Here is a 17,189-nt window from a genome sequence, read left to right on the forward strand (position 1 = left end):
CCTAGTTTTTGGAAATTTTATTGTCAAAAGTGCGAGAGAAAAGTGCGGGCCAAACCCAAGTTACAGTGCAAGGATCAATATTTAATATTAAAAAAACATTTTGAAATTTAGTATTCAATATCATTATAGTAAAAATTATTATTAATATTCAAATTTGAATAACATGGGGTCACTGAACTCGAATTTGATGATAAAAGAAAGAAAATATGTTTTTTTCATGATTTGAACTCTCATAAAAACCCTCGGATAATCGAACTTCGGATAATCGAACTTCGGATAATCGAAACTTCTGATAATCGAGGCTTCGGATAATCGAGTCTGGATTGACTAGTTAGTAGGCCTGTGTCTTATTGTAATCTTTTGAAATTCTCTAAAATATCATGACTTTGTAAAATATGAACCCCTTAATCAAACCGTTTAGCATATTTGAATATTAAGAAAAAGATACTAAAAATTTATGAATTATTTTTCAATTGTTATACATAAATATTTGGCACGCATGAATTTACCAAAAAATATTTCTGAAAATTTAAATCTTTTTGCCAAGCTTTTTGCACTAACTAAAATCAAGCCTACCTTCGAATCGCAAAACTTTGACGTCATCATCAACCGCACCGTCATCATCATCATTGGCCAACCCAGTTGTCAAAACAACAGCAAAACAGACCAGCTAACTTTTTCATTTCCGATTTTTTCGTCGTCGGAGAGTCTGCATCTGCTACGTTTTACCGGTGAAAATCTGGGACCAGCTCAACATCCGGACAGTCGACTAGTCCGTGCACATTCCAGCAACCATGGTGAGTATCGAGAATGCTGAATTTGACGGCGAAAGTGGAATGAAAAGGGTTTCTTTCTGTTTTTTAGTCTCAAGAAGTGGAGGAAACTCTGAAGCGAATCCAGTCGCACAAGGGCGTCGTCGGAACGATCGTCGTCAACAATGAAGGTACGTGGAAGTCTTTCTCTCTTTGGGGTTGACCAGTTCTTGGGTTTGAGGTTCTGATTCGGCAGGGAAGAGTTTTGTTGGAAGTTCTCTCGCTGTGATGATGTCATAGTCCCGTTACGAATAGGGTGACGAATTCGTAGAAAAACCCGCAAATTTTACGTATTTTACGTGATTTTTAGAAAACTTAGTAATAAATCGTTCAATACGAAACGCTCAAGCAAGTTAATCATTTTTTTTGCAAATTCATTTGTATTTATTACAAAATCGGCAAATTGGACGGAAACGCCAACGTTTACACACATTTTTCAAAATTATCCCTTTCAAACCATGTTTAAAGAAAAAAACAAATCAAGTTGTGTATTTACGATTGCCTTCAACATTAAAAATTTAATTTACTTCTCGATATTGATCATATCGAAGGATCTAAATGTCTTACAAACAAATTTTGCAGCTGCCTGACCTGATTTTTTTTGGTTTTGTTAAATTGAATTATGCTTCAACGAAATTGTTGCAGTTTAGCAGCTTTATTATCACCTTTAAATAAAACTACTGGAAAATTTGAATTTACTGTTCTCTGATATTTAACAAAACAAAAAAACCGGCAACTGAACTGAAGTATTTTCTAGTCGTATTTATGAAAAAATGGATGTTTAAAAAATAATTTCCATATTTTTTTATTTTCTCTTAAAGAGCACTCAGCTAGCAAAATCTTAACGACACATTCTCCAGCGCAAAAACGACACTTTTTTACTGATAGGTTTTAATTATTTATTCGCTGTTTTATTGGTCCAATCATCCATCGCTAAAACACGACTTATAAATTTGTATGAAAACAAATGAGTGAGTGATCGATGTGACAAATGAAAAGTCGAACTAATGTTAGTTTTCCTTAGTCACTACTTCGTCGCCGTCGTGCTAACTTGTCGTACGTGCATTTTGGGCCAACTTGAGTTAAGAACGCCATTTTGTGCGGGTCACAATGCCTCACCTTTTGACCTTCACAGATCCCCAAAATTCGATTTCAATCCTGAGATATTTAACAAAAACCAAAAAAGCTCCACGGATTTTTGTCACTTTTCATATGAAAGAAGTTACAATCATGTCGTGCTATCTTGTCACTCCCTGAAAATTGATGTAAGTGCAACAATTGGCCAAAGGGATTTCTGGTCAGGATGCGTTTGACGCACGTACAAGTTAGACTACCGTAAGCCAAATGCTAACTTATACCCGAGCAGACGGAAATAACTTGGGAATAACGATTTTTGTTATTTGAAAATACTAGGCTAATAACAATTTATGTTATTTATAACAAGATTTGTTATTCGTCGTTATGATTTTTTTGTTATTCGATTGTTATTGTAATAACAGACTAATAACATTTTAAGTTATTTTTCGAACAAATCTATGTTATTATTTTTTGTTGTTTTAACAACTAATCCGATCATCCCAATAACAGTCGGAGTTATTCTTCCATAACAAAAAATGTTATTCCAAAGTTGTTTTGGCTTTCAACCAATATTAGACCAATAACAAATTTTGTTATGATAACATAAACTGTTATTAAAATTTTATGCAAAAAATGATTTTTCAAGAAGATTCCATAACACTTTTTGTTATTTTAACAGTCTTTGTTATTGAAATGGCATGAATTTTGTTATTACCGTCTGCCCGGGTAACTCGGGACTCCAGCAACCAAATACAACCAAACTTCGGGACAATGCACAGAATGGTCAACCAAACAAAATGTGTTTTTCATTGTTTACATTGCGTGCTCTCGTTTTTGTTTATTCAAGGTCAAACGCGTTTTTCTCGGAACGTCGAAATGGCGGGTGCGACAAGATAGCACGACAGCGTCGAATTGTAGAAAATTCAATTTCCAATTCGAAACTGTAAGGGCATCTCCACCGCAGAGATCTAATTGCGTGGCAAACCTATCGGTTGGATCCCCAGTTTTAGCTTTGCTCCGTACCTAATGCACGTTTCCGCACCGCTGGGAGCTAATTTGGCAACTGAATCAAGCCCACCGCGGGGATCTAATTGATTCATTTTTTAATTTTAGCCGTTTTGTTGGCCAAAATCAATGAAACTATGTTCTAGTATGATAGAACATGCTTCCAATTGCATTATATGTCCTAATTGTTTGCTTACATCTATAAAATATAATTTTCAAATTTTTAAAAGAGTTCATCCGATTTGCTCCCGACATGTTTGCACCCCAACATTCGCACCGCGGGTAGCAAAGCTAAAGCTAAATTAGCCTTCGAGTTCATTCAGCGAAGAAAAAGTTCATCGGGGATCCGTCGAGTAGCCAAGATAGGTGCTCGAGAAGTCCCCGAGCTGCCGGTGGCTAATTTTTTCAGCGATTTTTAGAATTATTTGCATTCGTTTTGGTTGAAGATGCATTTATTTTGATTATCAAATTTTAATAAATATAAAAGAAATGAGTTATTTGGTTCAAAACGACTTTATTAAATTGAAAAATTGTGAAATTTATATTTATTTTGGTATTTTTTAAATAAAAAATAATCAGCCAACTATGTTTAATATAAGCAAACATGAATGTTCAAAATTTAAAAATAACTTAACCGATTTGAACATTTTTAAATTATTTATTAAAATTTAAATATAGGGTAGGGAGTAAAATAAAAATACGAATACATTTTTTATTATTTTTTTTTCATTTGATTTAAAAATATTTTGAATAGTAGTACCGTAAAGGCTGATACGCAGATTGGAAGGAACGCAAAACTCCATATAAAAAAATGGTCAGGGAAAGGGCAACGAAAAGATTTTTCTTAAGCGGTACGCAACTAAAAAGTAACAAAAACGAAAAGTGGCGTTTGACGTTTCTTCGCACGGTGCTTGTTTGCAATATGAATCGAAGAATTGGAATTTTCCTTTTTGAATGCGACTGAAAATCACAAACGTAATGATAATCTTGTATACGATATAATAATATTGAAAATCCCCGCCGAATCTCAAAATGCAGAATTTTGAAATTAAAAGGACAGATATAGTTTTATGGTCGAAATGGAGTAAAAAAAGAAGTTGTCTTTATAGCTGTCGGCAGACATGTCGGCCACTATTGCTAGTACCAACCAGCAACCTCTGGATTGTGAGTCCAGTGCGCTGTCCAATTGATCCACACGGACGGGATCGAAATGAAGTAAACCAGAGTGAAAAAAAACTTGACAATTATCATACAAATATCTATTTTCTGCTGAAAAACTCAATAAAAAAAAATCCTTAGTTTGGAAATTAAAAATATGCAGAATTGAATAATAATTTTAGTATTGAAGTATTTATAAATTCAAGAGCTCAACAATTTATAAAAAAACAGAAATTACAAGTCGAAATTCCAAAAGCTTAAAACTCTGAAATTTAGAAATTCGAAAATAAAAATTTACGAAAAAACACTATTTTTATCAAAAATACAAAAAAATGAATTCAAAATCAGGAATTTGAAAATTTAAGAAATTAAGAATATAAAAATCTGGGAAATTAAGAATTCTAGAATTTAAGAATTTAAGAATTTAAGAATTTAAGAATTTAAGAATTTAAGAATTTAAGAATTTAAGAATTTAAGAATTTAAGAATTTAAGAATTTAAGAATTTAAGAATTTAAGAATTTAAGAATTTAAGAATTTAAGAATTTAAGAATTTAAGAATTTAAGAATTTAAGAATTTAAGAATTTAAGAATTTAAGAATTTAAGAATTTAAGAATTTAAGAATTTAAGAATTTAAGAATTTAAGAATTTAAGAATTTAAGAATTTAAGAATTTAAGAATTTAAGAATTTAAGAATTTAAGAATTTAAGAATTTAAGAATTTAAGAATTTAAGAATTTAAGAATTTAAGAATTTAAGAATTTAAGAATTTAAGAATTTAAGAATTTAAGAATTTAAGAATTTAAGAATTTAAGAATTTAAGAATTTAAGAATTTAAGAATTTAAGAATTTAAGAATTTAAGAATTTAAGAATTTAAGAATTTAAGAATTTAAGAATTTAAGAATTTAAGAATTTAAGAATTTAAGAATTTAAGAATTTAAGAATTTAAGAATTTAAGAATTTAAGAATTTAAGAATTTAAGAATTTAAGAATTTAAGAATTTAAGAATTTAAGAATTTAAGAATTTAAGAATTTAAGAATTTAAGAATTTAAGAATTTAAGAATTTAAGAATTTAAGAATTTAAGAATTTAAGAATTTAAGAATTTAAGAATTTAAGAATTTAAGAATTTAAGAATTTAAGAATTTAAGAATTTAAGAATTTAAGAATTTAAGAATTTAAGAATTTAAGAATTTAAGAATTTAAGAATTTAAGAATTTAAGAATTTAAGAATTTAAGAATTTAAGAATTTAAGAATTTAAGAATTTAAGAATTTAAGAATTTAAGAATTTAAGAATTTAAGAATTTAAGAATTTAAGAATTTAAGAATTTAAGAATTTAAGAATTTAAGAATTTAAGAATTTAAGAATTTAAGAATTTAAGAATTTAAGAATTTAAGAATTTAAGAATTTAAGAATTTAAGAATTTAAGAATTTAAGAATTTAAGAATTTAAGAATTTAAGAATTTAAGAATTTAAGAATTTAAGAATTTAAGAATTTAAGAATTTAAGAATTTAAGAATTTAAGAATTTAAGAATTTAAGAATTTAAGAATTTAAGAATTTAAGAATTTAAGAATTTAAGAATTTAAGAATTTAAGAATTTAAGAATTTAAGAATTTAAGAATTTAAGAATTTAAGAATTTAAGAATTTAAGAATTTAAGAATTTAAGAATTTAAGAATTTAAGAATTTAAGAATTTAAGAATTTAAGAATTTAAGAATTTAAGAATTTAAGAATTTAAGAATTTAAGAATTTAAGAATTTAAGAATTTAAGAATTTAAGAATTTAAGAATTTAAGAATTTAAGAATTTAAGAATTTAAGAATTTAAGAATTTAAGAATTTAAGAATTTAAGAATTTAAGAATTTAAGAATTTAAGAATTTAAGAATTTAAGAATTTAAGAATTTAAGAATTTAAGAATTTAAGAATTTAAGAATTTAAGAATTTAAGAATTTAAGAATTTAAGAATTTAAGAATTTAAGAATTTAAGAATTTAAGAATTTAAGAATTTAAGAATTTAAGAATTTAAGAATTTAAGAATTTAAGAATTTAAGAATTTAAGAATTTAAGAATTTAAGAATTTAAGAATTTAAGAATTTAAGAATTTAAGAATTTAAGAATTTAAGAATTTAAGAATTTAAGAATTTAAGAATTTAAGAATTTAAGAATTTAAGAATTTAAGAATTTAAGAATTTAAGAATTTAAGAATTTAAGAATTTAAGAATTTAAGAATTTAAGAATTTAAGAATTTAAGAATTTAAGAATTTAAGAATTTAAGAATTTAAGAATTTAAGAATTTAAGAATTTAAGAATTTAAGAATTTAAGAATTTAAGAATTTAAGAATTTAAGAATTTAAGAATTTAAGAATTTAAGAATTTAAGAATTTAAGAATTTAAGAATTTAAGAATTTAAGAATTTAAGAATTTAAGAATTTAAGAATTTAAGAATTTAAGAATTTAAGAATTTAAGAATTTAAGAATTTAAGAATTTAAGAATTTAAGAATTTAAGAATTTAAGAATTTAAGAATTTAAGAATTTAAGAATTTAAGAATTTAAGAATTTAAGAATTTAAGAATTTAAGAATTTAAGAATTTAAGAATTTAAGAATTTAAGAATTTAAGAATTTAAGAATTTAAGAATTTAAGAATTTAAGAATTTAAGAATTTAAGAATTTAAGAATTTAAGAATTTAAGAATTTAAGAATTTAAGAATTTAAGAATTTAAGAATTTAAGAATTTAAGAATTTAAGAATTTAAGAATTTAAGAATTTAAGAATTTAAGAATTTAAGAATTTAAGAATTTAAGAATTTAAGAATTTAAGAATTTAAGAATTTAAGAATTTAAGAATTTAAGAATTTAAGAATTTAAGAATTTAAGAATTTAAGAATTTAAGAATTTAAGAATTTAAGAATTTAAGAATTTAAGAATTTAAGAATTTAAGAATTTAAGAATTTAAGAATTTAAGAATTTAAGAATTTAAGAATTTAAGAATTTAAGAATTTAAGAATTTAAGAATTTAAGAATTTAAGAATTTAAGAATTTAAGAATTTAAGAATTTAAGAATTTAAGAATTTAAGAATTTAAGAATTTAAGAATTTAAGAATTTAAGAATTTAAGAATTTAAGAATTTAAGAATTTAAGAATTTAAGAATTTAAGAATTTAAGAATTTAAGAATTTAAGAATTTAAGAATTTAAGAATTTAAGAATTTAAGAATTTAAGAATTTAAGAATTTAAGAATTTAAGAATTTAAGAATTTAAGAATTTAAGAATTTAAGAATTTAAGAATTTAAGAATTTAAGAATTTAAGAATTTAAGAATTTAAGAATTTAAGAATTTAAGAATTTAAGAATTTAAGAATTTAAGAATTTAAGAATTTAAGAATTTAAGAATTTAAGAATTTAAGAATTTAAGAATTTAAGAATTTAAGAATTTAAGAATTTAAGAATTTAAGAATTTAAGAATTTAAGAATTTAAGAATTTAAGAATTTAAGAATTTAAGAATTTAAGAATTTAAGAATTTAAGAATTTAAGAATTTAAGAATTTAAGAATTTAAGAATTTAAGAATTTAAGAATTTAAGAATTTAAGAATTTAAGAATTTAAGAATTTAAGAATTTAAGAATTTAAGAATTTAAGAATTTAAGAATTTAAGAATTTAAGAATTTAAGAATTTAAGAATTTAAGAATTTAAGAATTTAAGAATTTAAGAATTTAAGAATTTAAGAATTTAAGAATTTAAGAATTTAAGAATTTAAGAATTTAAGAATTTAAGAATTTAAGAATTTAAGAATTTAAGAATTTAAGAATTTAAGAATTTAAGAATTTAAGAATTTAAGAATTTAAGAATTTAAGAATTTAAGAATTTAAGAATTTAAGAATTTAAGAATTTAAGAATTTAAGAATTTAAGAATTTAAGAATTTAAGAATTTAAGAATTTAAGAATTTAAGAATTTAAGAATTTAAGAATTTAAGAATTTAAGAATTTAAGAATTTAAGAATTTAAGAATTAAGAATTTAAGAATTTAAGAATTTAAGAATTTAAGAATTTAAGAATTTAAGAATTTAAGAATTTAAGAATTTAAGAATTTAAGAATTTAAGAATTTAAGAATTTAAGAATTTAAGAATTTAAGAATTTAAGAATTTAAGAATTTAAGAATTTAAGAATTTAAGAATTTAAGAATTTAAGAATTTAAGAATTTAAGAATTTAAGAATTTAAGAATTTAAGAATTTAAGAATTTAAGAATTTAAGAATTTAAGAATTTAAGAATTTAAGAATTTAAGAATTTAAGAATTTAAGAATTTAAGAATTTAAGAATTTAAGAATTTAAGAATTTAAGAATTTAAGAATTTAAGAATTTAAGAATTTAAGAATTTAAGAATTTAAGAATTTAAGAATTTAAGAATTTAAGAATTTAAGAATTTAAGAATTTAAGAATTTAAGAATTTAAGAATTTAAGAATTTAAGAATTTAAGAATTTAAGAATTTAAGAATTTAAGAATTTAAGAATTTAAGAATTTAAGAATTTAAGAATTTAAGAATTTAAGAATTTAAGAATTTAAGAATTTAAGAATTTAAGAATTTAAGAATTTAAGAATTTAAGAATTTAAGAATTTAAGAATTTAAGAATTTAAGAATTTAAGAATTTAAGAATTTAAGAATTTAAGAATTTAAGAATTTAAGAATTTAAGAATTTAAGAATTTAAGAATTTAAGAATTTAAGAATTTAAGAATTTAAGAATTTAAGAATTTAAGAATTTAAGAATTTAAGAATTTAAGAATTTAAGAATTTAAGAATTTAAGAATTTAAGAATTTAAGAATTTAAGAATTTAAGAATTTAAGAATTTAAGAATTTAAGAATTTAAGAATTTAAGAATTTAAGAATTTAAGAATTTAAGAATTTAAGAATTTAAGAATTTAAGAATTTAAGAATTTAAGAATTTAAGAATTTAAGAATTTAAGAATTTAAGAATTTAAGAATTTAAGAATTTAAGAATTTAAGAATTTAAGAATTTAAGAATTTAAGAATTTAAGAATTTAAGAATTTAAGAATTTAAGAATTTAAGAATTTAAGAATTTAAGAATTTAAGAATTTAAGAATTTAAGAATTTAAGAATTTAAGAATTTAAGAATTTAAGAATTTAAGAATTTAAGAATTTAAGAATTTAAGAATTTAAGAATTTAAGAATTTAAGAATTTAAGAATTTAAGAATTTAAGAATTTAAGAATTTAAGAATTTAAGAATTTAAGAATTTAAGAATTTAAGAATTTAAGAATTTAAGAATTTAAGAATTTAAGAATTTAAGAATTTAAGAATTTAAGAATTTAAGAATTTAAGAATTTAAGAATTTAAGAATTTAAGAATTTAAGAATTTAAGAATTTAAGAATTTAAGAATTTAAGAATTTAAGAATTTAAGAATTTAAGAATTTAAGAATTTAAGAATTTAAGAATTTAAGAATTTAAGAATTTAAGAATTTAAGAATTTAAGAATTTAAGAATTTAAGAATTTAAGAATTTAAGAATTTAAGAATTTAAGAATTTAAGAATTTAAGAATTTAAGAATTTAAGAATTTAAGAATTTAAGAATTTAAGAATTTAAGAGTTTAAGAGTTTAAGAATTTAAGAATTTAAGAATTTAAGAATTTAAGAATTTAAGAATTTAAGAATTTAAGAATTTAAGAATTTAAGAATTTAAGAATTTAAGAATTTAAGAATTTAAGAATTTAAGAATTTAAGAATTTAAGAATTTAAGAATTTAAGAATTTAAGAATTTAAGAATTTAAGAATTTAAGAATTTAAGAATTTAAGAATTTAAGAATTTAGGAAATTAATTTAAGAATTTAAGAATTTAAGAATTTAAGAATTTAAGAATTTAAGAATTTAAGAATTTAAGAATTTAAGAATTTAAGAATTTAAGAATTTAAGAATTTAAGAATTTAAGAATTTAAGAATTTAAGAATTTAAGAATTTAAGAATTTAAGAATTTAAGAATTTAAGAATTTAAGAATTTAAGAATTTAAGAATTTAAGAATTTAAGAATTTAAGAATTTAAGAATTTAAGAATTTAAGAATTTAAGAATTTAAGAATTTAAGAATTTAAGAATTTAAGAATTTAAGAATTTAAGAATTTAAGAATTTAAGAATTTAAGAATTTAAGAATTTAAGAATTTAAGAATTTAAGAATTTAAGAATTTAAGAATTTAAGAATTTAAGAATTTAAGAATTTAAGAATTTAAGAATTTAAGAATTTAAGAATTTAAGAATTTAAGAATTTAAGAATTTAAGAATTTAAGAATTTAAGAATTTAAGAGTTTAAGAGTTTAAGAATTTAAGAATTTAAGAATTTAAGAATTTAAGAATTTAAGAATTTAAGAATTTAAGAATTTAAGAATTTAAGAATTTAAGAATTTAAGAATTTAAGAATTTAAGAATTTAAGAATTTAAGAATTTAAGAATTTAAGAATTTAAGAATTTAAGAATTTAAGAATTTAAGAATTTAAGAATTTAAGAATTTAAGAATTTAAGAATTTAAGAATTTAAGAATTTAAGAATTTAAGAATTTAAGAATTTAGGAAATTAAGAATTTAAGAATTTAAGAATTTAAGAATTTAAGAATTTAAGAATTTAAGAATTTAAGAATTTAAGAATTTAAGAATTTAAGAATTTAAGAATTTAAGAATTTAAGAATTTAAGAATTTAAGAATTTAAGAATTTAAGAATTTAAGAATTTAAGAATTTAAGAATTTAAGAATTTAAGAATTTAAGAATTTAAGAATTTAAGAATTTAAGAATTTAAGAATTTAAGAATTTAAGAATTTAAGAATTTAATAATTTAAGAATTTAAGAATTTAAGAATTTAAGAATTTAAGAATTTAAGAATTTAAGAATTTAAGAATTTAAGAATTTAAGAATTTAAGAATTTAAGAATTTAAGAATTTAAGAATTTAAGAATTTAAGAATTTAAGAATTTAAGAATTTAAGAATTTAAGAATTTAAGAATTTAAGAATTTAAGAATTTAAGAATTTAAGAATTTAAGAATTTAAGAATTTAAGAATTTAAGAATTTAAGAATTTAAGAATTTAAGAATTTAAGAATTTAAGAATTTAAGAATTTAAGAATTTAAGAATTTAAGAATTTAAGAATTTAAGAATTTAAGAATTTAAGAATTTAAGAATTTAAGAATTTAAGAATTTAAGAATTTAAGAATTTAAGAATTTAAGAAATTAAGAATTTAAGAAATTAAGAATTTAAGAATTTAAGAATTTAAGAATTTAAGAATTTAAGAATTTAAGAAATTAAGAATTTAAGAATTTAAGAATTTAAGAATTTAAGAATTTAAGAATTTAAGAATTTAAGAATTTAAGAATTTAAGAATTTAAGAATTTAAGAATTTAAGAATTTAAGAATTTAAGAATTTAAGAATTTAAGAATTTAAGAATTTAAGAATTTAAGAATTTAAGAATTTAAGAATTTAAGAATTTAAGAATTTAAGAATTTAAGAATTTAAGAATTTAAGAATTTAAGAATTTAAGAATTTAAGAATTTAAGAATTTAAGAATTTAAGAATTTAAGAATTTAAGAATTTAAGAATTTAAGAATTTAAGAATTTAAGAATTTAAGAATTTAAGAATTTAAGAATTTAAGAATTTAAGAATTTAAGAATTTAAGAATTTAAGAATTTAAGAATTTAAGAATTTAAGAATTTAAGAATTTAAGAATTTAAGAATTTAAGAATTTAAGAATTTAAGAATTTAAGAATTTAAGAATTTAAGAATTTAAGAATTTAAGAATTTAAGAATTTAAGAATTTAAGAATTTAAGAATTTAAGAATTTAAGAATTTAAGAATTTAAGAATTTAAGAATTTAAGAATTTAAGAATTTAAGAATTTAAGAATTTAAGAATTTAAGAATTTAAGAATTTAAGAATTTAAGAGTTTAAGAATTTAAGAATTTAAGAATTTAAGAATTTAAGAATTTAAGAATTTAAGAATTTAAGAATTTATGAATTTATGAATTTAAGAATTTAAGATCAGGATTGCATGTTTTCGAATCCGTATTGGCTTATTTAAAATGTTTTGCTTGAATTTTGCTTTTATTCAATACAAATGCTTGTCTCTTGCATGTCCAGCAGTTGATCGACAATGCGTTGACCAAAATTAATCAAACACAGCCCCAATCTGACCTCAAAAACTAAACTGCATCACCCCAGATTGCCAAAAGGTGGCGAAAAGTCATTTTTCATGCGTAAACTTGCAGCTCAGGAGGGAAAATATTTCCAAACTCGAAGAATTGAAATCGAAAAACCAATCATCACTCCTAATGTAAACATTTACTGACGTGAGCAGGAAAAAAATCTTTGTTTACAAACTCACATTGGCCTAATTACATTGTTTTGCTTGAAAAAACCATCCGTCAGACGATTTGCTCCCGGTAGATTTTTTTTTTTTTTTCTTCACAGCTTATTTTTATTAGGTCCTTTTAGGTGCTACGACCAGGTTAGGACCGAGGATCAAAAATACAACAAATAATAAATAATAAAAAAAAAACGTAACTGAATCAGATGATCATTTTCTCGTGCCATGTGTCAGCAAGTGTGCGATCACGTCAATCTGTTCCTCGGGTGTCTTGCACTGCCTCAAGCGAACTCTGTATTCTCGGTAAATGGCCCACAGCTCCGACTCGCTGTACAGCATCCGTTCACCTTGTTGCTCCTTCGGGGTTGCACCGGCGTCGGCGCCAGTATTTCCTTGACTTCTTCCTGCGGGACGAGGATGTTTATCTTCCGTCCCGACGGACGGCACCGCTCCAGGTAGCGGAGGAAAATCCGCCGCGGTAAACACGGCTCCTGCAGGAGTCTGTTTGTCCTTCTTCCATGCTGGCGGCTTCGGCTTGGACGCCTGCTGCCTCGACTGGATGAACTGCGCACGTTTGGGACAGCTGCGGTCCAGACCCTCGTGAGATCCAGAGCAGTTGACACACTTCTTGGTTTCCGTTTCTTCTGCTTTGCACTTTTCCGTGCTGTGGGCACCCCCACAGCTGCTGCACCTGGGCTTCAGATGGCAGTTACTGGTTCCGTGACCGAACTGCAAGCAGTTCTTGCACTGGGTCACGTGCGGTTCTTTGTTCCGGTAGGCCACCCACCGGACGACGACTGGTCCCACTTTCTTTACCTTGGTGCTCAACTCCTTCAGACTGGTGTGCCCCTTGGGGAAGAGCACGATGAAAGGCGTCTCATCGATGGCGGGAAGCTGCTGCTTCCGCCTGATGGCGTGTACTGCCAAGACGTCCAGCTGATGTTCCGTCTTGAGCAGCTCCTTGATGTAATCCGGTTCCACGTTCGGGAGACCTCGCATTACTACCCGGTGCGGTCTCGCACTGCGCTTTCCGTGCGTGTAGAACTGCACCTTGTTCTTCGTCAGGTGGGCTTGCACCGTGTCGAAGTCGTCGCTCGAGAAGCACGTAATTTTTGTGCCGTACCGCGTCAGTTTGTGTTCCGGCTGGACATCACACGACGACATCACCTTCGCAAGGCGGGCGAAGCTCATTTCTTTCACCACCAGCGGCGGCTGCTTCTTCTCCCCGGCCGACTTGCCGGTTGCTGGTACCACGGGGATGGTTTTTTCTGCTGCTGGGTTCGCATTGTTGTTGTTGTTGCTCTCCTCCGCTAGCGGGCTGAACTTGTTGTTGCTGAGCAGTTTCTCCACATCGCCGTCGTTGCCGCCATCGCCGACGTTGATCTCCTCCTTAGCCTTCCTGCGGCGAACCTTGACCACGGGACGAAATTCGCCCCCGTCCTCTCCTCCTCCTTCGGAGTCTTCCACCTCCATGCCCGTCGCCGCCTGCGTCTTGGGTTGAAACCCGTCCGGTTTCTCCCACACACTTTTCCTCAAGGCCGCGTTCCAGTAGAACGTCCTTCCATTCTCAGCCCTGTGCTCCGTCCACTCACTCTCCACCGTCGCGGCCGCCGCCATGGCCATCGGCGAAAGTTAACAAAACACCGTCAAAAACGCGCTAAGCTAGCTCGAAAGACGACCAAACCCAACGAAAGTTGAACAGGGAGTAAACTCCCGGTAGATCCCGGAGCTAACCTGAGTTTTGTTTAGATTCGGATGAACACGGATGAACTCGAACCTAAATTAGCTCTCGCACAAGTACCGCGGTGGGCTTGACGCGGGTGCCAAATTAGCTTTGCAACGCAATTAGGTCCCTGCGGTGGAGATGCCCTAATAGTATTTAGGTTTGGAACAGGTTTTGATATCATACGAGACATATTTCGAAAAAAAGTCTAAAATTTCGTGACGTTACAAGGTCGGAATGTGTCAAACTTAGAAATATGTACCCTCCCTGCAAAGGCTTATGAATTACCCTCAGTTAAAAGGTTCTCCAACTCTCTGAATTGCGAATGTAACATCCTGTAGCAAAACTATTGAATTGGGTACTAAAGCCCTATGTAAATTTTTATGTACAACGGTAAAAAACACGATTAAAAACCATTTCTGATCACTTTTTTCATTTTAATGCAAAAAAAAATTGACAAGACAACATTTTTTCGATGGATCAACTATGGTCCCCTTGGAACGAGCTGTCAAGTAGGAGCTTTTCTGTCAAGAAGGACCGCGAGGTAATTTTTTTCAAAATTGATTTAAAATTACATTTTAAACTCTTTATGGTCGTACTAAGGGTCATTGTACTCAGAAAAATAAGCTTTATCGCTGTCAACAATAATATCAGCAATCTAAGCTTCATTTTAGGACCTAATTCTGATAAAAACACTAATTGAAATTGACAATTTAGCACGCAGGCTCATGTGAGCTTCAAATTTGGCCCGTCAGTCAAAAACTTTGGGCACCCCTGCTATAGCGTGCGAGTTCTCTACTTTTATCTCGTGATTGTCAGCAGGAGCATTTCCTCGCCGAAGATTCTTTCGTTTTCTCAGAAAACCGCAATGAAAGAACGCGAAAAAGGGATTGGGAATCGACCACGCCAACAACCGCGTTGGCAAATTTTGTTTTGTGGCGGCTTTTGTAGCTACGTTGTGTTAAGAGAAATGATTGTGATTGTGATTGAGAGAAAAAAAAAAAAAAAAAAAACGGAATGTCAATGTCATTATTGGTGTTGACAAACGGTACATTTAAAAAGGGCGCATAAGCTTTAAGACAGCTTGGACTAGTTTGAAAATTCCGCAACAACCGGGAATTATTTAACAAAACCCGCATTGTCAAAAGGTAGCTGGAAAGGTTATCTATTGTTTCACATGATGTAAAAATTTAACCGGTTGTCACGGGATTTGCAAAATAGTTCAAGCTGTCAAAATTGTTATCCACTCTTTTCTCGTGTTGCTCCAGCATTCATGTACGCTTGGTGAAGGAAGTGAGATGTAATAAAAAGTTGATTGACTCAATCATAACCATTTGTCCGGTTTTTTTTATAGTTCTTATAATTATAAACTTTTTTGTCACTAAACTATTAGCTTTTACGCGCTTTTTTTTGAAACTAAGCTCGAACCTAATCATTTTAGATAAAACCTGGTCCGAAACATGGATAGAAACTTGAATAGAAGATGGTACAAGATAGCACCATACTTTCTTAAGTAAAATTCAGCGATTTGTGATGTTCTACATAGATGTTCCCCGGATCTTATGAACTTACCTGAAAGTAAAATCATTTGGTTAAATTTTACGATTTTTTTCACTAACAAGATGTTACAAATGAAACTTTTACATAGAAAATTGTTCAAAATCCAATACAAAATTTCGAATCAAAACTGGAGCTACTAAATCTTGCCCAAATGGGCTCAAATTTTCAGGGTAGTTTCTGGGGACATAGAAAAACAAAATTCCGTTTGATGCGCTAAATTTGAACCACATGTGTCTTTTTCATATTTCCATGAAGCACGCTAATTCCCATGCAAAATGCGGACGCAACCATTCGCTCCCAACTTTTGGAGAGTTGTTTTGGGGAAATAAATGCAACCGAAAAAAAAACTTGTTCTAAAAAAACGACCATGTTGAGCCACCCTACTAATTAATCTATACTCAAACTACTACAAAAAATGGCAGCATGCACTCACACACTTGCCAACTCTGATATTGGTTGGTTTCAAAATTTACCACCAGATTAAGCTAGTAGCTATTTAATTTAAAAATTGCGTTTCGAGAAATAACTTTAATGAACTTATTCAAAACTTAACAAAAACAATTGCTATTTCGATTGAAAATTCTTGTAATAAAATTCAAATCGTAACTATACATCTAAATTTTTCTTCCCCCCTCGCAACAGGCATCCCGGTCAAGAGCACGCTGGACAACACGACCACCGTCCAGTACGCCGGCCTGATGAGCCAACTCTCGGACAAGGCGCGCAGCGTCGTCCGCGACCTGGACCCGTCCAACGACCTTACCTTTTTGCGCGTGCGCTCCAAGAAGCACGAGATCATGGTCGCCCCCGACAAGGACTTTCTGCTGATTGTGATCCAGAACCCGACGGATTAGATTAGGGCGGTTCTTTCGTAAGTAGAGTGTGGTACGCGAAAACGATTGAAAATTGGTATTTATTTAAAACGCTGTAACGCTGCTGCTATTTGTGTAACCGAGTAAAAATCTTCATTTTATTTCCATTTGCTAAAATCACAACTGTGTCGTTTAGTTGTAGAAGTACTACTGATTGAGCCTGTTTCACTGGTTCTCTAAAAGTATCCGTAAGCCTGGAGACGGCAATGTGTGTCCCTAAGAAGAAGTCTTGACTATCGTTCCAAATATTGTGCCCTGGGTTGTTGTTTCTGATCTGTTGTGTAGTCTCGTCTAGAGTTGTTGAGCAATCGGCGGTTCTGCTTGACCCGTGGTGTAGCCTAAGGTGACCGTCGTCGGTCCACTAAATGAACAGATCCGGCGGGAACTCGTTCACGTCGGTCTGCTCCATCATCGAGTAGTTGCCGATCTCGTACGAGAAGCGAACCTTCATGCGCAGCCCGATGCCGCTGACGGTCGCGTTCAGCCGCTCCACGTGGATGTCCTGCACGATGGACTCGCCCGGCAGCATGACCGTGCTCGACGGTTCCTGCATGCGGATGCGGAAGGCCTTCGGGACGGCCACCTGGAAGAGAAGCCGTGATTAGTCCGAAACTTAAACACCA

General features: G+C 27.6%; 2 protein-coding genes across 4 annotated transcripts in view; one reads left to right on the forward strand and one right to left on the reverse strand.

Moving 5' to 3' along the window:
- The first annotated feature begins 635 nt into the window (after positions 1-635).
- Positions 636-16,720, forward strand: LOC120418692 (dynein light chain roadblock-type 2). Its single transcript, XM_039581159.2, has 3 exons — positions 636-797; positions 865-943; positions 16,337-16,720. Exons 1-3 carry the CDS (start codon positions 795-797, stop codon positions 16,546-16,548), a joined length of 294 nt encoding a protein of 97 aa, XP_039437093.1. The 5' UTR covers positions 636-794; the 3' UTR covers positions 16,549-16,720.
- Positions 16,589-17,189, reverse strand: part of LOC120418668 (AP-1 complex subunit gamma-1-like) — a 102,697-nt gene continuing 102,096 nt past the window's right edge. For all 3 annotated transcript variants that reach the window (XM_039581121.2, XM_039581127.2, XM_039581137.2), the window contains one exon: positions 16,589-17,149. In XM_039581121.2, the coding sequence (XP_039437055.1) occupies positions 16,928-17,149 (222 nt within the window). In that variant the 3' untranslated portion in view covers positions 16,589-16,927. The remainder of the gene's footprint in view (positions 17,150-17,189) is intronic.

The sequence above is a fragment of the Culex pipiens genome, chromosome 3 (assembly GCF_016801865.2).
Source record: "Culex pipiens pallens isolate TS chromosome 3, TS_CPP_V2, whole genome shotgun sequence".
In the NCBI taxonomy this organism is placed as follows: domain Eukaryota; kingdom Metazoa; phylum Arthropoda; class Insecta; order Diptera; family Culicidae; genus Culex; species Culex pipiens.